General features: G+C 51.7%; 1 protein-coding gene across 1 annotated transcript in view; it reads right to left on the minus strand.

Annotated features, from left to right (window-relative positions):
- Positions 1 to 22711, minus strand: part of UROC1 (urocanate hydratase 1) — a 45435-nt gene that overhangs the window by 9581 nt on the left and 13143 nt on the right. Inside the window, exons 7-18 of the mRNA XM_045904189.1 lie at positions 19247 to 19313; positions 19017 to 19160; positions 16914 to 17002; positions 14372 to 14434; positions 13887 to 14066; positions 13475 to 13572; positions 12544 to 12616; positions 10764 to 10885; positions 9041 to 9111; positions 5810 to 5908; positions 3433 to 3532; positions 324 to 405 (exon numbers count right to left, since the gene is read on the minus strand). Coding sequence (XP_045760145.1) covers positions 324 to 405; positions 3433 to 3532; positions 5810 to 5908; positions 9041 to 9111; positions 10764 to 10885; positions 12544 to 12616; positions 13475 to 13572; positions 13887 to 14066; positions 14372 to 14434; positions 16914 to 17002; positions 19017 to 19160; positions 19247 to 19313 — 1188 coding nt within the window. The remainder of the gene's footprint in view (positions 1 to 323; positions 406 to 3432; positions 3533 to 5809; positions 5909 to 9040; positions 9112 to 10763; positions 10886 to 12543; positions 12617 to 13474; positions 13573 to 13886; positions 14067 to 14371; positions 14435 to 16913; positions 17003 to 19016; positions 19161 to 19246; positions 19314 to 22711) is intronic.

Here is a 22711-nt window from a genome sequence, read left to right on the forward strand (position 1 = left end):
CCCAGGGCACATCAGTGGAGAAGGCCCGGGCCAGGACAGCACTGAGAATTCCTGAGAAAACATCTGTGAAAACAAAGGGGAAACCGACACGATAAGTGTAGGGATGGTTTTTACAGCTTTTGTGTCCAGTGCGACAGGTGAGACTCTGAAAGGTAGAGTGGCTCGGCCATGTCCTGTGATTTCCTGTTCACATGAGGAACACATCACAGCAACATTGTCAGCAGAGCGAGCTCAGGGGAGGCAGGGCCCAGGACCCTCAAGGGAATTCCCGAGACCTCTACACCAGCCCAAACCCACAGCACCCAGTTCTCCCAAAACCTTACCAGCCAACACCCCCACCATTGTGAAGAGCGACCCAGGTGGCACCTCGAAAGGCATCTCCCACGAAGTTCTGCACAGCCATGTCTGCGGAAACAGAGACCACCGCCCATCATTCCCTGAATGAGGCGGGCTGGGGGGCCAGGTCAGGCTCTGAACAGGGCGACAATGGGCTGAGTGGGGCCTGAAGGACAGATAGGGAACTAGGCACAGACTCTAGAAACAGCAATAATTTATGTTTGCAGAGCCACAAAAAGCTGGAGTACTGACAAGTGCTCAAGTACCCACTGTTATCCTTCTGTATAGTTATGCTCTCCAGCACTGAATGCCAGATATAGTGCCCCAGAAGCAGAAAGAACAAAAGAATTAAAGGGTGGTGGTACTGATTTTAGTTCATGGATGCAGAGAGCCAAAGAGAGTCACTCCCCCCGCTTAAAACAAAACAACAACAAAAAATAAGGGTGGAGGACAACTACAAATTAATGACTGTCCTTGACCCCATCAGAGAACTGAGGTCCCAGGGCAACTAACTAATTACAGTCTGGGGAGAGAGAGGCCTTTGCACAGAGAAACAGAACCCAGGCTGGTCACCTAACGTGTGTCTAACAAATTGCTAAAGGACAAGCATGAGCTTGCCTGAGACCTTGAGGTCTCTGGGACACAAATATAAGGGGGTGTGCATGTCCTTGCAGGCTCTTCCTCCAAAAATCTGGCTGGGTGCTCCCAGAGAAGATCGGGGAGAATCCTAACAACACCCTCTTCCTTATACTGGGCTGTGAAATGCAAGAAGTGCAGCTCTAGAGCATGAGAAAGGGTGGGAAACTCTAGGGCCTCCTGAGATGCCACGGCCCAGCCATGGCTTGGCTTTCACTCACCAAATCTGATTTCAGACTTCCGACCTTCAGAACTGTGAGAGAATACATTTGTGTTGTTTTAAGCCATTAAGTTTGTGGCATCTTGTTAGAGTGGCCATAGATATGAATATAAACTATATTAATATCATAATTTCAGAGCAAGGAATATTATGATGGACAAAGAAGAACATTACATAATGATAAAGATGTCAGTTCTCCAAGAAGACATCAGAAACTGAAATGACTGTGCACCTAACAGCATAGGTTTAAAATACTTGGAGCAAAGATGGTTAAGACTTGAAAGGAGAAACAGACAAATCCGCAAGCACAGGTGGAGACTTCACGACTCTCTCTCAGTAATTTACAGAAAATTAGGCAGAAAATCAGTAAGGATCCAGATGACCAGAACAGCATTATCAACCAACCTGACCTAACTGATATCTGTAGAACCCACCAAATAACAGCAGAACATATGTTCTTCTCAAGTGCACCAAGATAGGCCATTTTCTGGCCACCAAACAACCCTTAACAAATTTAAAAGGACAGAACAAATATAAAGTATGTTCTCAGACTATAATGGAAGTCAGTATATATAATGAATATAGTATATATAATGAATTCATTATATATATATATATAGCATATATAATGAAGTCAGTAACAAAGGTATCTGAAAAGTCTCCTAAAACTTGGAAATTTAAAAAGATACTTCTAGGGGAGCCAGGGTGACTCAGTCAGTGAAGCGTCCTACTAGGCTCAGGTCATGATCTCAGGGTCATGAGATTGAGCCCTGTTTTGAGCTCTGCACTGAGCATGGAGCCTGCTTAAGATTCTCTCTCTCTCTCTCTCTCTCTGTCCTTCTCCCCCACTTGCACACTGTCTCTCTAAAAAATGTTTAATTAATTAAAAAAGATACTTCAAGTAACCAATGGATCCAAGAGGAAGTTTTATGGGAAATTAACAAATATTTTGAACTGAATGAAAATGAAAATATATAAAAATTTGCAGGATGCAGCTACAGCAGTGTTTAGAAGGAAATTTAGAGCATTAAATACCTCTATTAGAAAAAAAAAAAAGGTTTCAAATCAGTAACCTCAGTTTCTGCCTTATGAAGCCAGAGAAAGAAGAGCAAGTTAAACACAAAGCCAGTAGAAGGAAGGACATACTAAAGATTAGAGCAGAAATCAATGACTTTGGGGAGCGCCTGGGTGGCTCAGTCATTAAGTGGCTGCCTTCAGCTCAGGTCATGATCTTGGGGTCCGGGGATCGAGCCCCATCATCGGGCTCCCTGCTCAGCGGGAAGCCTGCTTCTCCCTCTCCCACTCCCCCTGCTTGTGTTCCTTCTCTCTCTGTGTCTCTCTCTGTCAAATAAATAAAATCTTAAAAAAAAAAAAAAAAGAAATCAATGACCTTGGAAGCAGAAAAGCAATAGAAAAAAATGAATAAAACTAGAAGTTTCTTTTTTTGGGGTGATCAATAAAGTTGATAAATTTCTAAGCAGACTGATCAAGAAGAAAGAAAGAAGACACAAATGACCAATATCGGGAATGACAGAGGAGACATCACAACTGACCCCACAGACATTAAAAAGATAAAGGAATACAACTCTATACCTATAAATTTGATAACTTACATGAAATATATCAACTCCTTCAAAAAAGTGATACAGATGGTTCCTGAGTGTCCACCTCCTTTGCTTGGCATCCCATCCATAATGGAAGGAGCCCCCAAGTGCTGGGAATGAGCAAGCTATGCCAGGACTAGAACCCACCAGCCTCTGTGATGATTAGGATTGTAGTGGGTTTAGAAGCAGGACAGTCGCAGCAGCTGCAGCAGATAACCTTCATTGAACGCTGGCTGCAAGACACTGACCTAATGCTGCACACATATTAATTCATCTCATTCTTCACAACAACACTCTGAAGTAGGTACTATTGTTATTTCCATTTTACAGATGAGGAAATTGAGGTTCAGAGATTTTAAATGCCTTGCTGAAGGCCACCTAGCAAGTGACAGGGTCAGGTGCCCAACTGAGATTAGGGCATCCTACTGTCCCATTTTGCCTGACACTAGCTCAGTTTAAAACCAGAAATCCCAGATCCCAGAAACCCTGGTGTGCTGGGCTGGTCACCCTATGCCAAGTCTCTCAGATGCCAGAACATTTTTTGCAGCATTATGATTGACTGAATGAATCAATTGATTTTTAAACAAAATTAAATCCAACATTAAAAAGATTTTAAAAAAATTTTGTCTTCCTCACCTGCACAGAAAGCAGAGCCATCATAAATGTTAGAGGTCTCCCTAAAGGGGCTGTCTGTGCCACTCACATCATGGTGGTCTCGGCTCAGGACCACCGGTGCCTGCAGCAGGGAAGGATATGAGATGTCAGCTAACAGTGTCTACCATAGCTGCCTGGCACACACCAGAAGCCCTTTGGATCGCTCCCCCTGGGAATAGACCTTCTTCAACAAGAGGAAGCATAGATGTTTCTGATGGCTTTTCCTGTAGCTACTAATGGATTCCACAGATTGGGTGCTTTCTACATGCACAGGCCCCCCAGGTGCTATGCCTGTGTAGGCTCACTGGGCAGTCTCAGCGACTCTATCCAGATAGGTATGCCTGTTACCATGCCTGTTTTATAGACAGGAAAACTGAGGTCCAGCGAGGAGAAGAAACTTGCCCAATGCCATAGAGCTGGTAAGTGGACAGGCTGGGATTTAAATCCACACACAGTATACTAGAGTCTGGGCTTTCTCCTGAGCCTGTGCTCTATCGAAAGAGGCAGACAGATAGCCCAGGGGTGCCGGGTGGACGATTCCTCTCTGGGCCTTGGTTTTCTGGACAAGGAAATCACTAGGATCCTTTCTGTGCTGCCATTCTCTGTGAGAACAGAGACTTTTCACGTGGTGAAAGCACAGGGGGTTTGATTTTTCAAATGCATGTGTTGGCAACTCTTCCTGTTTCCCAAAGATTTCAGGCTGCTTGGGGGTCTGTGACGTGCTGCCAGGCAGCTCTGCAGCTCTCCGCCCCAATGACAGAATACACTGCAGCCCTGGGGAAGGCTGAGTGGGGCCGTGGCTAAGGACAGGTCAACCAGGCTCCTTTGTGCCAGGCACAGGGTGGTTCCATTATAAAAAACAAGTTCTAACTGGAACAATTACATGGTAGACGTGAAGGGGCTGGGGCAACGGGGAATGTTGCATGACCACAAGCATGAGGTGAGAGCTAGTCTGGCCCAGCTGCACCTTCCTCTTGGCTGTCCTCAGGGGGAGGAAGGCAGTGCAGCCCAGCTGCAACAGGCAAGCTCTTCCCACACCAAAACTGGGAAGTTTCTTGAGTGTCTCACAAAGGAACTATGGCTGGCCCCAAGAGTGTTGGTCTTCCCAGCCCTCCCCAGTGGTCATAGGATTTCACGGGCTCCCTGCGTAAGAGGAGGTATCTTGCTGAAAGCAGAACTCCCCATTGCTCTGAATTAAGAAACCCTTCTCTCCTTTCCTTGAACAGGCCAAGCTTGCTTTTCATATTTGCTCTGAACTGCCAACCCCCAGGGATTCTAGCACCTTCCAGATATTCAGGTCTCAGTTCTACATCAGCACTCAGAAGACCTGTTCTCACCACTCTGTCTAAAGTCACCACTCATTCCCACCCCTTACCCCCTCCCTGCCACTTGTACCCCATCACCCTCACCCCATCACCCCCATTCATTTTCTTCTCATGTTCATCACCATCTGAAGTTCCCTCTGAATTTATGCCTTTATCCTACATCATCAGTTTCCCTTCCCCAGTGCGTGGATGAGGTTGGGACCCTGTCTATTTGGCCCTCTGCCAGGTGGTCCCCAGTCCTTTAGAACGAGCCTGGCATGGAGGAGGTGCTCAATCACGCGTGTGGAATGAATGAATAAGACGTCCAGCTCTCCGTGCCAACCGGCCGATGGCAGCCTGGACGTGAGTGCACCTAGAGAGACGTCCTGCCGGAGCTGCCCCAAGCCTCCTCCTGAGCACGCTAGCAGGGTGCTCTGGCAGCGCTCCCTGAGATGGGCTGGGGCTGCTGTCCTTGCCACCATCAAAACCTTGCCACGCGGTGGGTGCACCGGGACAGGCATCACGTTCATCCAACCTGATTTCCCTTTCATATCTGATCATTAATACTGGCACTCCCAAACACAGGATGCCAGCAAGAACTCTGCGCATGAGCCTATGGAACAGGAGCAAGACGGCCCTCCAAATGAGTGTGCCCAGAGCTCCATGTCTTCCATGGTGGGCCGGCTGACTAGGAGGAAAATGGGGGGAAGCCAGGGAAGTTTGTCATGGTTTATAAAAAGATAATTTTTTAAAAAAAGAAGATAATTCAAGAAAGATGACTCACTTGATCCTCACACCTAGGCTTTGAGGTTAACATTAGTCTCTTTTCACAGAAGATGGAACCTGAGGCTCAGAGAGGGCACCTGACTCGCCCAAGGTCACACAGCAGGGAACATGTCAGAGGCTGGGTTTGAGGACAGGCCTCATCACTCCTGGTCCCCAGTTATCTGCCACCCACATGACACAAACATAGACCCCGGGGCCTCAGGGCCATGCCGGCACTGATTGGAAGGAAACTAGGGGAGGCCTCCTGCCTGCAGCACAGGATGCATCACCTTGATCTTCCCATGGGCGATGGCTTGGTTGAAAGCCACAGCGATGGCCACACGGCCTTTCTGGTCTGAGTACAGGATCCTCGCCTGGGACCCCACCACCTGGGGGGAAAAGGGAGAGAAGAGGAACCTTGGTGACCTAGTGATACGCAGGGGGAGACTTGGGTGACAGGTCTGCCAGCAGCCAGATAGTCCCCTCGAGGGAGGTCGTGGAGGACCCCAAGGTGTGTGGTAGCTCTACAGTCTGCAGGCCTGAGGTGGGCCCTCATGTCCAGCCCCCAGGCCACCACGCCAACCACCTGCATGTCTGCATGCAGTCGAGGCCCCCAGACGTCCCTCAGTGATCCAACACCTCAAGGCTTAACCCCAGGAGGGGTCTCCAAGACCCTGACCCGCCCATCTCTAGGGATGTTAACTATTAGGAGCATACCCCTGCTTGAGTCCTTTCAATAAAAATAGTATTAATGCCGCCTAATGCAATTTTGGATTGTGCCTGGCATAGCCGCAAGTACTCTGCATAACGTCGCTCACTGGTGAGTTAATGAGGAAGGTGCTATTATTCTCATCCTAGGCTCCACTTTACAGATGAGAAAACCGGGGTGCAGAGGCTGAGCCACCTGCCACGACCACCTGGGCAGTAGGCAGCACGGCCGAGCGCCTGTGGACAGAAACACCAGGAGCAGCCCCTCTGGAGTAAGACAAGTGCTACCAGGAAACAGAAACTGCAGCAAGTAAAAAGGAATCCCTGTCTGGCACAATGGTTCTCAGCCAGGATGACATGGGGTAATGCCTGGAGACACGTTTGGGTGCTGCCAGCATGGGAGGAGTGCTGCTAAACATCCCACAATGGCCCCCCACAACAGAAACTTATCTGGCCCCCAGATATTCGCACAGAAATTTGCACCCCCATGTTCACAGCAGCATTACTCACAATAGCTAAAATGTGGAAGCACCCCAGGTATCCATTGACGGATGAACGGATAAGCAAAATAGATATATTCTATGCAGACAATGGAATATTATTCAGCCTTGAAAGGGAAGGGAATTCTGACACACGCTACAGCGTGGATGAATCTTGAGGACATCATGGTGAGTGAAAGAAGCCAGTCCCAGAAGGACAAATACTGCATGATCCCACTACATGAGGTCCCTAGAGCCGTCAATTACACAGAGACAGAAAGCAGCATGGTGGCTGCCAGGGGCTGGGGGAGAGGAATGAGGAGTTCGTGTTTTAATGGGGACAGAGTTTCAGCTTGGGAAGACGAAGAAGTCTGGAGACAGATGGTGGTGACAGTTGCACGCAATGTAAGTGTGCTTAAAGCCACTGAGCTGTACCTTAAAAATGGTTAAAATGGAAAATTTTATGGTAATATATATGTTGCCATAGTTGAAAAAAAAAATGATTTGGCCCCAAATATTAGTAGTGCCAAGGCTGAGAAACCCTGGATTCTCCAAAGAGGATGTAGGTTTTCCCTCAGCTGCCCGGCCCCTCGTCCTGGAATGGGGTGGAAGGTTCAGGAGCGGGTGATGGAGCTAGCCGCACCCGTGATCGTGAGCCTGAAAAGAGAGCTCTTCTGGGCCACGGCGCCGGCCAGCATGGTGAGGGGAGCCGCTTCTTCCTTGCACATGACTTGCTAACCCACAGCCTGACTCTACTCCCACCAGCTGCCTCAAAGCCCTGTGGGAAGGACTAGAGTTGAAGTCAGCACTGCAGAGATTTTCAGATGTCTTGGATCCAGAAAAAGAAAATCGAGGAGGAACTGGTATCAGATTGCCAGCTCCATCAAGAGTATACCTTACACTCAATTAAAATGTTTAAAAATCCCGGGGCGCCTGGGTGGCTCAGTCGTTAAGTGCCTGCCTTCGGCTCAGGTCATGGTCCCAGCATCCTGGGATCAAGCCCCGCATCAGGCTCTCTGCTCCACGGGAAAGCCTGCTTCTCCCTCTCCCACTCCCCCTGCTTGTTTCCTCTCTCGCTGTGTCTCTCTCTCTGTCAAATAAATAAATAAAATCTTTAAAAAAAAATGTTTAAAAAGCATGGGCTTCTGCGACCATCATCTTTCCCAAGGCAAAGAGCAACGTGAAACAAGTACGGAGAACACAACTTCCAGAAAACTTCAACTCAGACACAGAAGAGACAGTCCTGCTTCTCCGTTACCCTTGCAGCAGCGTCCAGAGTGCCACTCCCCACGCCCCTGACCTCTCATCCTCCCGCCAGCCCCTTCCTGCTTGGTGGGAGCCCTTCCCTCGAGGCTGGGTCCTTCTCTTCTCCAGGCCACCTCTGGACTGGCCCCACACATTTCCGCTCCTGCCCAACCTCCCTGTGGCCCAGATCCTCAAGTCCAACAGTCCGGAGGTCCTCTCAAATTCCGAGCGGTCCCAGAGACTGCTGTTGGCACAGGGCTTGTGACGGAAACACACGTGCAAACCACTGGCCCAGGAGGAGTTTGGGTGGGTGGTGTTGGGCCACCGAAGCCCAGGATGCAGGGGTGGTGCTCAAGGGAGTCCCCCTCTGGCCCTAGGACCCCCAGGCCAGGGACGGACGTGTGTCCACCAGGCAGTGTCTGGCCACTGAGGTCTGTGGCCAAAGGCGTGCAAGCCAAATGCCCATGTTTCGTTTGTCCTTGGTACACCAAGCCGGCTGCCGCCTCAGGACCTGTGCTTTGGCTGATCCTCCGCCTCCCCTGACTGTCACATGGCCGCTCCCCCACCCCCAAAGCCCTAGTGCACATGAGCACACCCCCAGATGTGAGGCAGCAGCATGCCCCTCTGCTCAGCCCTGGCCCCGGCCGTGCCTCATGCACAGGCTGTCCCAGAGGGCCTGCTCCAAGCCTGCGCGCCACCACAGCCTGGGCGTGCGGACCGCCCGCAGCATCTCCGCTGTGCGGATGACACGGGAGGCTCAGAGAGGCTGCGCCACTCGCCCCAGGTCACACGGCTGGGAAGCCAGGAGGACTGACTCTCTTGAGCTATCTGTGGAGTACCTGGGTGAGCAACAACCTAACTGATGCTGGTCACTGCCCCAGGGCCCCAGGGCACCTTTTGAAAGGCCCTGGGCTTCTCTGTCCGGTGGCCTGCTGGGTGAGGTGGCTGCGGCTGCCTTCTGTGAGGCCAAGGAGGCTGCCACCTAAGCAGTCTCACGGGGTATGATGGCACCATCTTGGGCCCACATCTACCAGCCTGGGCGTGGCAAGCAGCACCCCACCCCTGCTTCCCACCAGGTCAAGCCCTCACCAGCTGGTGCTTGGTGGCCTCCCGGATCCAGCGGATGTTGTCCATATACTGCAGCTTCACAGCCGGGTTCACTGCAGGGAGAAAGCAGGGTGTCACAGGCACTGGGGGCCCCTGTCCTGTCGGGCTCAGGCACAGGCCCTCCCTCTGGCAGCTGCTCAGCACAGACAACTGTTTTGCAACCATCATGGAGCCCAGACATGGGGTCAGAAAGCCCCCATCCCCAGCACCACACCAGACCATCTGACTTCTGGGACCCATAATGCCAATAGTCACATGAATTAATGCACAGACGTGTGCAACCCACTGCCTGATACACTCATTCCCTCAGCAAACATCTATTGAGTCCTCACTGTATGCCAGGTGCTGTGCCAGGCACTGGGAACAGAGACTGCTGTGCGCCACGAAGGAAATAAAAGTGTGGTGAGGTAGTCACTAGGGAGGTGGGTCGGGGACCAAAGGCCTCTCTGTGGAGGTAATGGTCAAGCTACATCCTAAATGCTAAGGAACTAGCTACACAAAGATCTGAGGGAACAGTGCTCTAGGCAGAGAGAAGAGCCAAGTGCAAAGGCCCTGAGGTAGAAAGAAGCTTGGCCTATCCCAGTAAGACGGGCCAGTCGGCTAACGTGTGGAGGGCGTGCAGAGTCAGGTGGTAACTGTGTTGCTTGGGAGCTGCTCCTCCCAGCTCATGGGAGCAGACTTAAATCTTCAGGAATTGTGTGACACAGTAGTTGACACAGACATCATTAAAATTTCAATTAAATAAACTCGCAGTTTTAAATATTTTGAAGGCAATGCTCACAAGTCATCACTGCCTAAATACTTTACTACCTTTTATTAGGTTCTCTGCTCTTGAGATTACCTGCCTGGGGGAAATTCTGCAGCCGCTCCACGTGGAGCCGCGCTAGAAATCAGCCACCCGGAGAGTATTTACAGCGTGGCCACCAGCAGGTGCAACAGCTCAGAGCTTCTTCCGGGGACGTTTGGGTGAACACCCACCGTCCTGCCGGCTCCTCTAGCACCAGACAGCATCTGGCGATTTCTGCTCCTTCCCAAGAGGCCTCGGCCCCGCCCCGCCCCACCCCGCCTGGCTCCTCCCACACAGGTGCCCGCCCACCCTCCCCCGGTACGGCCGGCCTTGCATCCGGGTAACCTGGACCCGCCCCAGCCCACCGAGTCTGGATGTGGGCAGCAGCGTGAAATGGCCCCTGGGGACTGAAAACAAGCAGCCAAGGCTGAAGGATCCACACAGAGAACTGGAAAGAAGGCGCCCGCGACGGGCAGAAAAGCTGCGGAGAAGTGGGGGCAGGAGCTAGGACAGCTGAGGAAGTTTCATCAAATACTTGCCTCCTCTTCTCCACGTGATAAGCAACATGTCAAATCCACTACACAGGAAGGGACTGAGGTTAAACAAGGGGCGGAGGCGGGTCGTCCGTCGGGGGACAACCACCACCATCCACGTGGGAAGGCAGAGCCACGCTCTCTCTCGGAGAAACCACAGGCCACGGCAGGAGCTCTGACACAGGGAAGGCAGAGTGGGGCACAGCAGACAGCTGCGAAGAATCGGAAGCACTGTCGACAGGCATATACCCGAGGCCACATGCTCTCGTGCCTGCGGGGGCCAGGCAGAGGATGAGCGGAGAAGGGGGCTGCATTGGGGGGGGGCTGCTACCCGAGCCTTTACTGGGCCACCTGCCTGTGAGCATCTCCCATGCCACAGCCTCACCTCCGTCAGCAATGGCCTTCTCTAGCACAGATGTGGCCAGCTCATCTGTGACTGCCAGGTCCTGGGGGTCCCCTGACGTGCATACCCAGCGGAAAGGCCCAAATCCCAAGGAGAATATGTCCCTGCAAAGACAAAATGCCTCCTGGCCTTGGGGCTCCCCGGCCTGGCTGCACCCACTCACGAGGGCGGGGCTACCATGAACCAAGAAGGGAGGGCCTGCAGATGCTCCAGAAGTGAGAGGGGGGTGAAGGTTGTATGCTGGTTGGGTTGTGTGTTGGGGGCGTGGCATGTGGGCACACTTAGTGAAGTCGGAGCTTCAGTGTCCAGAATCATTGCTGGAAGCCCCTAACCCACTAACTGGACCGCAGGTTTAGAAGCCCTCCCCCCTCAGCCTCCTCCCTCCCCCGTATCCTCCTCCCCCTCAACCCCCTCCCTCCCCCCTGTTCCCCTCTTCCCCTCAGCCCCCCTTTCCCTTCAGTATTTATGATATGGGAAACAATGGCGGAAGAAAAATTATTCAATTTCCTTACTCCCTACAGCCCGTTGACAAGTCCTTGAAACAGGCAGAGAGACATTCCTCTAGGGACTCAACTACCTCCATGTTAATACTTGGCTAAGGACAAAAGACAATCCTAGCCTGACAGCACCCCCCCCCCCCCCCGCCGGATCCTATAAGCCTACTTTAACATATAAAAATTCCTTTAGAAATGTCCTTTATCTCTAAACCCCCAAGATACCTGTTGGCACTAATCCCCCAAGCATATGGCCCACCAATATCCATCTGAAGGGTCTCATGACTAAGGTTTTATTACACGGTAATAAATGACATTTTCCCAACAATAGCTAGCCCCCTCAAGGGCCTGGAAACCTTGTTTCCAAATTCCTTAGAGACCTACGCCATCCCTAACCCCCTCCCAACTTGAAAGTATATAATGGGCCGTTCCTCATCACCCCGGTGCAGCTCTTCCTACCCACAGGTCCTGTCCCCGAGCTTTAATAAAATCACCTTTTGCACCAAAGATGTCTCAAGAATTCTTTTTGGCCTTCAGCTTCCAACCCTAACATCTTTCCTACATCATTACCCCCTCCCACTCAGCCCCCCTCTCCCCTCAGTGTTACCCCCTCCCCCTCATCCCCCCTCTCCCTTCAGTGTTGCCCCTTCCCCCTCAGCCCCCCTCTCCCCTCAGTGTTGCCCCTCCCTCTGGTTCTCTGTCCCTCCTCTTAGATCTGCACCATTTCTTGCTGCAGGAGCAGGGAGCTGGGACACAGACAGGCAGAAATTCCTTTTTAGTGTTGTTACAAAGACAACCTGAAAATCAATGAACTACATCGAAGTAGTTGGGAGAAACAGTAAATGTGGGGGCTTGGCCAGGTTTGCCTTGGGCAAACCGACCTTCCTAGGTGGCCTCCAGGCCCCTGGCCTCACCCGTCCCCTGGGCCCACGCTCCTCTCTGGACAGTGCCCAGCAGCCCCCTGCGTGTGTAGCCTGGCAGTGCGGGCCCCTGAGCCTCTGCTTCCTCACCCACAGTGAACCTGAGAAGGAGACTATCGCCTTTCTCCCCGCCCTCTCTGGTCCCATCTTGTGCACAAATGGGCTGGCAAACCTTCCAGAAGCATCCTGAGGCCTCCCATCCCCTGCCCTTGTGTTGCTTGGTTTGACCTTGAGGCCTCCCCCTCTCAGTTGGATCTCCCTCCAGTTATCTCCTGTTTCTCCCTACCTGAGGACTTTCCCAACCTGAGAGTCTAGGACCCAGAGGCTGGAAGTGACCCCATCACTTACCCCATGATGTGCTGGACATACGAGGGGTAGCGGAATTCCGTCTTGTTGGCGCCTTTCTTCTCCACATCCGCTCCTGTGGGCAGAGCACCCGCACAGAATCAATCAGTGGACGGTATGAGGGCTGGCCCACCTGCCCCAAGGCGAGGACTCATGCCGCTCTCCAGAAGGGATTTAAACAAAGAGGCCAGGGAAAAACAGTGGACGTGCTCTGTTTTCCTAGGGAAGCCCCACTGGGGTTGGGAGACAGCAAGTGCTGCTGTTGGTGTGGGGCCGGGTGGGGGTGTACCCATGTTACCCCCTGGTCCATTGGTGCCCCAAAAGGCCCAGCAGAGCCTTTGAACTCCAGGAGGGGAGCCAGGGGCAGGGCTGGGAGGGCGACCTTCCTCTCTGTAGTTTTGTACCTTCTGCACTTTACCTTCCAGCACGGGCCACCTGTTTCACAGAAAAGTCTCCCGCAGACATTAGGGAGGGCACGTGCTGGAATGAGCCCGGGGTGTTACAGAAGACTGATGAATCACTGACCTCTACCTCTGAAACTAAGACTACACCAGATGTTAATTAATTGAATTTAAATTTTAAAAAGAGTTTCCCTCACAGAAAAGTTAGGCTGCATTCCCTACCACCCCCCGCCCCCCGCCCCCCCTTGGAGCTTATATCCGAGCATCCTACCAACTCTCTTTGTGTCACTTGACGTTCTTAAGGCAAATGGAAAAACTGAGGCCCAGGGAGGCCAAGGACCCAGCAGGACCAGCTCCCAGAAGGCCTGGGCAGGGACATGGTGAAAGCTGCATGCTGTGTCCCCACTTCCCTCCAGGCACCTGCCAGGCCCACTCCTGGCTGGTGAGAAGGGAGAGTGCCCAGTGCCAGGCTCTTGGCCCCTCCCAGCCTGCGGAGACTGGGGCCCCCTCATCTCGCCTTTGTTGTGTCTCACCTGCTCTTTGGGCCTCCAAGAGGAAGGCATTGCCATAGTCCCAAAAGAAGAAGTTCTCCTTGGCTAGTCTGTTGATGGCGGAGACTTGCCTTCTCAGGCTGCAAGAGGCCGGTGGTTCGTGGTCAGCCCTGCCCACCCATAAGGTTCTGAGAGCAGGCCCTCTGTGCCTCACCCCTGTCACCTTTCAACTGCACCCCATGGGGCTCAGCCAGCTCTGTTTCCATCCCATCCCACCCTCCTCCCATCCCACAGAGGAGGATACAGGTTCAGAGAGATTAAAGCTCTCGCCTAAGGCCACACAGTTGGCCCCTGGAGAACCAGGCAGAGGCCAGAGCCACCCAGTCCAAAAGCTCCTGCCAGCTGTGTGCAGCCCCACCCCCACACACCCGGAGTAGCCCTGGGACATCATCACCTTTCCTGGACTAGGCCCTTGAATGCAGCAGGGTCGGAGGCCATGAGGCTCTGGGCCTCTGCAAAGCCCAGCTGCACAGGGTAGTAACCACCATTGAATGGGTTGTGACAGGACGTCTGGTCTGACCCCAGGTCCACCAAGAGCTCCCCTGTTGTGTCCAATTCGTGGACCAGACGCTCCCTGGGAAAGACATGGGGTGATCAATGCCGGGCAGCACCTGCCCAGGTCAAGGGTAGGCACCCTCTGGGGCCTGAGTTCACGGCCCAGCTGGGAGGGGATTGCCCTCCCCTCTCAAAAGAACATCTGTAGGAAGGCTGCTGTGAAGTCGGGCCAGGATCTGGGCCTTGAAAACTGGGATCGGAGCCTTAAGCTGAGTACATTGGAAGCTTTGTGTCCGGGGAGCACAAGGCCACCATCAGTACCTTGTCTGGAGGGGGAGGTTCACCCAGGGTCCCCAAGGCTGCCAACTCCCATCCCCCACTTACCAAAGATCCACCACATTGCCATGGTAACCAAGGCTGAGCACCTCCTTCCTTTTCCTTGCTTCCCTAGAAGGGCACGAGAGCAGAGCAGATGGCCCATTGCACCTGCCTGCAGCTGCCCACCCCCACCAACACCAAGCTGGCAAGAATGCAGAAGACCCTGGAGGTCACCACAAGCACTGTGTGCCAGCAGCAGGGCCCAAGGTGCAGGGACCTCTGCGGCGTGGCTTTTGAGGACCCAGACCTGTAACAGCAGACTTGAATGCCCCAGATGAGAGAAATGAAATGACAACAGTGACAAGCCTTCTTGAGGGGATTCACAGAATCAGGGCTGTTGCTGTTAGCGCACTGATTGGGATTGTTCTAGAACTCATGCAAGGTGATCCTAAAATTGTAGACATCACTAAAGGTGATTCCAGAAGGCACCTGGGTGATTCAGTCGGTTAAGCATCTGACTTGATTTTGGCTCAGGCCATGATCTCAGGAACGTGAGATCTCGAGCCCCACATAGGGGCCCCGCCTCAGGCTCTGTGCTCAGTGGGGAGTCGGCTTGAGATCCCTTCCCTCTGCCCCTCCCCCTGCTTGCATGTGCTCATGCTCTCTCTCTTTCTCTCTAAAATAAATAAACCTTAAAAAAAAAGATGAGCGGCGCCTGGGTGGCTCAGTCGATTGAGTGTCTGACTTGGGCTCGGGTCATGATCTCAGGGCCCTGGGACTGAGTCCCACCTTGGGCTCCGTGCTCAATGGGGAGTGTGCTTCTCCCTCTCCCTCTTCCCCTCCCCATCTCTCATGCTCTCTCTCTCTCTGTCTCAAATAAATAAATAAAATCTTAAAAAAAGATGACTCCAAACATTATTGGGAGAAATAAAAGGACAAAAAAAAAAAAAAGACAGCATATTTAATACAGATAAAAAATACAGAAGATGTAATACATAAAGCCCCACAGGTAGGAGAGGGGTCAGAAAGCACGAATACGTGGGGAGTTTGGGCACCACTCAGAGATGCGGTTTGACTGAACACCACGCTTGGCAGAGATGCCTGTGGAGCCGACGTGCCCCTTTCCCGAGCGCAAGGAAAACGAAGCAGGAAAAGGCATACAGTCCTAGAGCAGTGAGGAGTGTGGAAGCAGTGACCAGCAGAGAAGGAAGATGGGATCCCAGCTGCAGACCAGCACGGGGACTGGGCCTCCACTCCCAGAGGCTCACTCCACTCCCATCTGTGCCTTCCGTAGCTCAGGGAGCAGAAGTATAACCCGACGGGCTGCTTGAGGCACTCTGTTAAAAAGATTTGACCTGGTTCTGTGGTGTGTGTGTGTGTGTGTGTGTGTGTGTACAAGTGCATGCACATGTGTGCAAGTGTGTGAGTGTGTTCAGGATGCTCAACAGCATTAACAGGTTTAGGAGCCAGACCCATCAATGTCCCACTAGAAGTCTGGAATTTCTCCTATATTCCTATATTTAATGGAAACTCACCCGAGAGTTTTACACAGGCGTGCAATGGGGTCAAACTAGTATTTTTAAAAGATCAGTGTCAAATAGTATCCAATCCTGGTAATGGGAGTATTTCTCAATTCAGTATATGCTTGAACATTTTCCTATAAGCCCCTTTTGAAGAGCCCTGGGCAAATCTAATTATAGCAGAGCTGGAGAACCACTGTGCAGTGTGTCTTCCCCAAACAGAGCTCAGTTCTGCAAAGTAAGAGGAAGCTTCAAAAAACCGGCATCAGTAGGTGAAGCGTCCAACTCTTGATTTTGGCTCAGGTTATGATCTCAGGGTCGTGAGATCAAGCCCTATGTAGGGCTCTGCGCACAGCAGGGAGTCTGCTTGGGATTCTCTCTCCCTGTGCCCTTCCCCTGCCCTCTTGTGTTCTCTCTAAAACAAACAAACAAAATGGCATGGGATCAGCAGCCCCCAGGGCAGTCCTCCCCCCATTCCCGCTAAAATACCTCAGAAAACATCAAACCAAAGGGAAATGTTGCCAACCCCTTGTCCCCCACCCTGAGAACCAGAGCATGAGTGGGGAGGAAGATCAGCTTACCCCTAAACTGGAGTCACGCTGAGGAACAGTTCCATCTTTCAAAGGCTCATTTCCCCCCAACAGATTAGATGAGCACCTACTATGTGCTAGGCTCTGGGCTGGGCACTGAGGCCACAACAGTGAGAAATACAAGGCGTAGTCTTTGCAAAACGGTGGCTCAATATCAAGAAAATCATTTAGCAGCAAGTGTCTGACCACCAGGTATGGGAACTCCAGAGTTACCTGCACCCTAGCCCTAGGGACTAGTGAGAAATTCTAATGGAATTAGAAGGGGCGCCTGGCTGGCTCGGTCAGTAGAGCACGCAACTCTTGATCTCGGGGTTGTGATTCAAACCCCATGGTGGGTCCTGTGATGTTGGTATAGTACGACCTCTGTGGGGTCACTTGGTGAGGCGCCACCTGTGGCCAAGTGTCAGGCATTTAACAGGCCCATGTAAAGCAGCCCAGCCTCCAGGCCCCTTCTTGGGGTCTAACCACTTCCCCATGCTCACGTGTCAGGCACTGTACCTGAGTCTTTCAATGCAGTGGTCCAAGCTGTCGGTCACTTCCATCAGCCATCCTTGCTCGTGGCGTTTCATGAGGGCGGCTTTATCCACCTGGGACCATGAGACACAGGGTCTCCCAGTTACTGGGCATGCCAGCCTCCACTAGGAAGATGCCGTCCCCCATGTAAGTCACCCACTTTTATAACGCAGTATCAGGGCAGAGGCTGTGAGCTGCTTTCCAATACTTATTCTCCCTCCTGCCTTCCTTATCAACAGAACCCAGATTTTCACAGGGACACTGTGCTCAGCCCCAGTCCAGGCGAACCACAACTAGTCCACTGTCTCCAGCCTCCCTTTTAGGTAAGAACTTCCATTTGATCCAATACTGACCAATGAGGTAAAAGAAGGGGTTTCTTAAGTATTATTTTCTCAGTCATAGATGGCACTTCCCTTCTCCTTCCTGCCTTAAATGGAGATGGGCTAGGCTGGGGCTGGAACAGCCATTTTGTATCCATGAAGGAAACCCAAGACAATCGAGAGATGTTGGCCTTGACATCACTGAGCTGCTGGACCAATGCCAGCACTGCTGGCTGTGTGAGAAAAATAAAACCCTATTTGTGGAAGCTGCTATAGTTTGATTTTCTGTTACCTGAAGCCAAGTGGGTTCCTAAGAAGTACAAGAATGTATGACACAGACTTAGTATCAACTGAGTGTGAATCACAGAAGTGCGTATCACCAAGGCTTCTCTCGCTTTCTCTCTCTTTAGGATTACTTATGTACTATTTGGGAATTTTATCACACATATTTACTGAGTGTTCTCTCTGTGGCAAACGCTTTTTGAAGATACAGGGGAACGTAGATGAGGATGAGCGTTGAGGATGCGGCAAGGGGAAGTCAAGGCTTTTTAAAAACATAGGCTGGGGGCGCCTGGGTGGCTCAGTCGGTTAAGCGGCTGCCTTCAGCTCGGGTCATGATCTCTGAGTCCCGGGATCAAGTCCCACATCAGGCTCCCTGCTCAGCGGGGAGTCTGCTTCTCCCTGTCCCTCTGCCCCTCCCCTGCTCATGCTCTCTCTCTCAAGTAAATAAATAAAATCTTTAAGAAACAAAAATAAAAACATAGGCTGCTTTCCTGCAGATTCCCGGGGATGAGCTCTGAGAAAGCTAGTATTAGTTGCTATAACTTATTTTCCGTGTAGGGGCCAAGGGCAGGCTCCCCAAAATGTTCCACTCTGGCATATTGATTATTCTAAATACAAGTTGCTTAAGAGACACCTGTGCCAGGACACTCGGGCCGTCCTCTGTCCCCCTGAAAGCTGGAAATACATCTCCCATGAGAAAGTACCCCCAACCCCAACCAAGGTTTGTCTTAAAGTTCCTCGCCTCCTCTCCTGGGGGAAATGGCATTGGATCAGCAGCCCCCAAGGTTGGGGCATTGGATCAGAAAGCCCCCTCTCAGGTGCCTGGGTGGCTCAGTTGGTTAAGCAACTGCCTTCGGCTCAGGTCATGATCCTGGAGTCCCTGGATCAGGTCCCGCATCGGGCTCCCTGCTCGGCGGGGAGTCTGCTTCTCCCTCTGACCCTCCTCCCTCTCATGCTCTCTGTCTCTCATTCTCTCTCAAATAAATAAATAAAAATCTTTAAAAAAAAAAAAAAGAAGAAGAAGAAAGCCCCCTCTCACGGACCAGAAAGCCCCCTCGCGGCTTTCTTGGGGAGTGCCAAGGACAGAAGGCTTTGCCTCCCTTCTGTCCTTGGCACTCCCCAAGAAAGCCGTGAGAGCCGCTGAGCATGAGCCGCCTGCACACACTTCCACTGATGCCTGACTCTGACCTGTCTGAGTGGGGAAGTCTATGCTCATTTATCCACATTCATTATCCACCGGCCAAATTCCCGGGATTCGGTGGGATAGGGGAAGAAGTGCCCACAGAAGGTCAGTTTCGCGGGACAGCATCAGCAGGCATTGACCATGGAAGGTGATGGGCACTTTGAAGGCAGCGGGCATATGCTGCCGTGGGAACTCACACTGGGAGGCTTTGGGGCGGCGATGGCGAGAGAAGAAAGAGCTGTGAGCGGCTCTGGATGGAGGGAGGAAGCCCGGGGGCAGGGACCGGGCTCCTGCCGGGCTCACCTCTGCTATCACACCGATGCACCCCACGATGACTGCAGCTTTGGCCTGAGCGCCACTCATTCCGCCCAGCCCGGAGGTGACAAAGACCTTACCAGTGAGGTCCTTGACACCCAGGTACCGTCGGCCCGCATTCAACACGGTGAGCTGCCGGGAGAAGACGTAGGCGCTTGCTGTCCCCTCCAGCACATCAGCCTCCCACCCCTGCAGCCAGGCGTGGCCCTGTTTCTCACCACTGTGCCGTGGACGATTCCCTGGGGACCGATGTAGCAGTAGCTGCCTGCGGTCATCTGGCCGTACCTGACCATAGACAAGGCAAGGCCAGGGGTGAGCCCAGAGCCAGGCACGGCTTCCACATTACATGGCTTAAAATTCCTTTTTAATTACCCCCAAATGCATTAATACATTTTCCTTCAAAAAAAAGTAAACAGAGATAAAGCTACAGTCCCCCAATTCTGGTCCCCTCTGACCTCCTGGATCTTTTATAACAAATTTTGTTTTATTCAAAATTGTACTATAATTGGTAAAATCACTTTGGGGACTATTGAGCCATATCAGCGGAGGCTGAGCGAGACCCAGCACTTCCACGGTCCAGGCTCACACCCATGTAAAGACACGCACACCACTGTTTAAAGCGGCCACCCCATGAAACTGTTGGATCACCCATCACAGAGGACAGAGAAGTGATGGCAGCATATGAACACAACGAAATGCTACGTGGCAAAGAAAACAACCGAAGTCCTACTGTGTGTCAAGTGGCTCCGTGAAGAAGCCAGACGTGAAAGAGTATGTTCTGTGGGATTCCATCCTATGACCCTCGGTGACCTTCCACTGGGGAGTCTACCTGCTGGAGGGCGGCACGAAGCTGCAGGAGGCAGGGGTGGTGTCTTCAGAGAGGGGCTGGCACGGCACACGCGTGTATCCGAGCTCACCGAGCCGCTGTGCCGTGCCTTGGTGAGGCTGACTGCCGCGAAGGGCCCTGGGAGCACCGTTTGCATGTGGGTCACCGTTGTCATCAGTATCAGTGTTATTTGCATAAACGGCCCCACTGCGTAGGTAGCGAGCGGTACTGTGTCCGCGCAGGGCACATCAGCGGTGCAGTCCTTTCCACCACGGCACACACAGATCCTGCTCTTTCCTATTCATGGCTCCGCAGCACGCAATATCAGAAGCCACAGAATGTTCCCCTGCCCCCTGCGGTCTCACTATGCAAACTACCAACACTGAAGTGGCAGTGAGCTGCCTGCTCCCCCTCTCCCGAGGCCCAGCGAAGGAATCAGGAAGGACTAGAGCTGGGTCCTCGGGTGCAAACATTTCAAATATGAATAGATACTCTCAAATGCCAAAGTAACTGTCACCTGCAATGCATGAGCATGTCTGTGTCCATCACTTGATAATTATCAAACACTTGTATTTTCTGGCAATGCAATGGGGGAAGGACTGCATTCTTCTGTTGCCTTAACCTTCCTCTTCCCTGAGGACCACTGAGGTAAGATGCTCCAGGGCTTACTGACGCTTGCTTTTCTCCTTCGTCAATTTCAACTCCCTATCTCTTTTCTACCGGGTTCCTGTCCCCCAGCAACTCTCCCCAGCCCCTCCTCTCTCCTGGATCAACGGTGGATCCTGATTCTTGCAGCTCTGTGCCTGATGCCAAGTCTATCCCATAATTTGGATAAGGCACCAGGCCATGTGGAACCTCTGCATCTTCTTCCAAAAAAGGGGGAGGCATTATCCTTACCTTGGAAGGTTGTCTATTAAACAACATAAAAAACAGTGCTAAGATAATAAATACCCACCCAGGGAGATGGGTGAAACCATCATAACCGCCCACAAGGCTGCATGGGCCCCCTACCCTCTGCCACAGGGTGTGCTCCCTAGTGAGCCCACATCAACTCAAGCAGAGGGCTCAAGGGCTCCCTTTGTGTCACGTGGAAAAGGGTGTCCCTTCTATCATTTCATGAATTCTCACACAACTCTTTGAGGCAGGAGCTATTAAATCCCCTCTTTATAGATAGGATCCAAGTGCCAAGGTTATACAGGGATATGCAGCAGAGCTGGGAACTGATTTTAAATCCGTCTGATTCGGTCCTTTGTGCTCAAGTTATCCCCTGCATGTTGCTCCCAAAATAACTCCTGGAGGTAAAATTGTGGGATCAAGTTAACTTCACTGGGAACTTTGACCCCAGCTGCTAGATGTAGTCCTCCTGGCCACCCCCAGCCTTGCTGTACTGACCTAGACCACCCACAATCTGTGACTGCCTGTTTTCCCACATCCTCCCTAGTACTCGTTGTATTCTGTAGCTTTGTTTTGTCAGCCTGACAGTGAAAAGGCCGGCTTTGCTTCTGTTAGAGGTTCTCAGATCCCGTATACATGTAAACCTCTTCCCACCTCTGTGGGCAATTTGCATCCATTTAGCCAATTGCCCACAGCACCTGGGTCAACCCTCAGGTGTGGCAGACCAGGTCTGACTCTGCAGTTCCACTCTCTTTAAACTTCCATCCTGAACCTACGAAACAGAAGCATACCAACTTGTCCAAAGTCACACTTAGGAGGCAGCGGATCCAGGACACAGATCCTGCCCCTCTGACCTGGCGGCTGCTTCCACTGACACAGAAGAGGCGGTGGGGCCTCCTAGTAAATAATAATAATAGTAACTACTTATGACTAACCAGAAAAATAATTGGGTTTCTGAGCCTCGGTTTCTTCCTGCACAAAATGGACGAAGAAGGGCACCCAGTGCTGAGGCTTGTGTAGAGGACCAAATGTGAAGGTATCTATAAATCTTAAGACACATGGTAGTGACTATTATGATGATTATATTATAAAGTACTAGCCTGAGGCCTGGTTAACTGACTCCCAATACGACAGACCTGATCACCCTTGGTCACTGGTGAGGCCCCTCAAACACCTGAACTCAGGACTGACTCTGAACTCAGGAAATGCCTAGAGGCTCCTGCCTGTCAATTTCCTCTTTTAGAAACTAAGGAAGGAACTACTGGAATGGGAGTAGAAACATTTGAGAACAACCCCCTGTGCAGATGAATCAGAAAGTGCCTGACAGTTACCGCAGCCTCATTATAATATTAAAATCACCCTCTGAAAAACCCTACTAAAAGGGGCCTGCTTGCCCCTGCTGGGAGAGTGGTTTGGACGTTATTCCCTGTGATGTCCGTATTTCTGCGAATAAAGTGACTTTGTGAGGCAACGCCACCTGGCGTGATCTCTGTCTATAGCTCTCCGAGGAGTGGACCCACTTTGTTGGTCCCAGTAACAACTTCACATGGTTATTAGTCCAGAGCAACACTCCCAGAGATCCACAAAAATATACAGATCAGGACATTCACTGTAGCATTCTTTATAAGCCCAAAGAACTGGAAACAACCCAAATCAGGTGGCAAGGGGGTCAAATAAATCATGCTACAATTGAACATTGCAGGTAAAATACGGGTTAATTAGACTTTCACGTTCCCTTAAATGGAACGATATCGTCAAAGGTGGAAAGGCTAGTGCAGAGGGCCTGCAACGGTCTACCTAAACCTGTAACCATGTGAGCAAGAAATGTTTGGAAAGCCACAGCCTTTACTCGCCTGAAATGGGGAGTATAGGGTGGGAGAGGGATTTCCCTTCCACTGTAGCTCTTTTCATAATGTTTGAGGGAAAAGCTTTCAATTTAGAGCATGCATTAATTTTACGACAG

This window comes from Mirounga angustirostris, unplaced genomic scaffold, assembly GCF_029215605.1.
Source record: "Mirounga angustirostris isolate CCGP_5_RB_7025 unplaced genomic scaffold, mMirAng1.0.hap1 SCAF_1, whole genome shotgun sequence".
NCBI lineage: Eukaryota > Metazoa > Chordata > Mammalia > Carnivora > Phocidae > Mirounga > Mirounga angustirostris.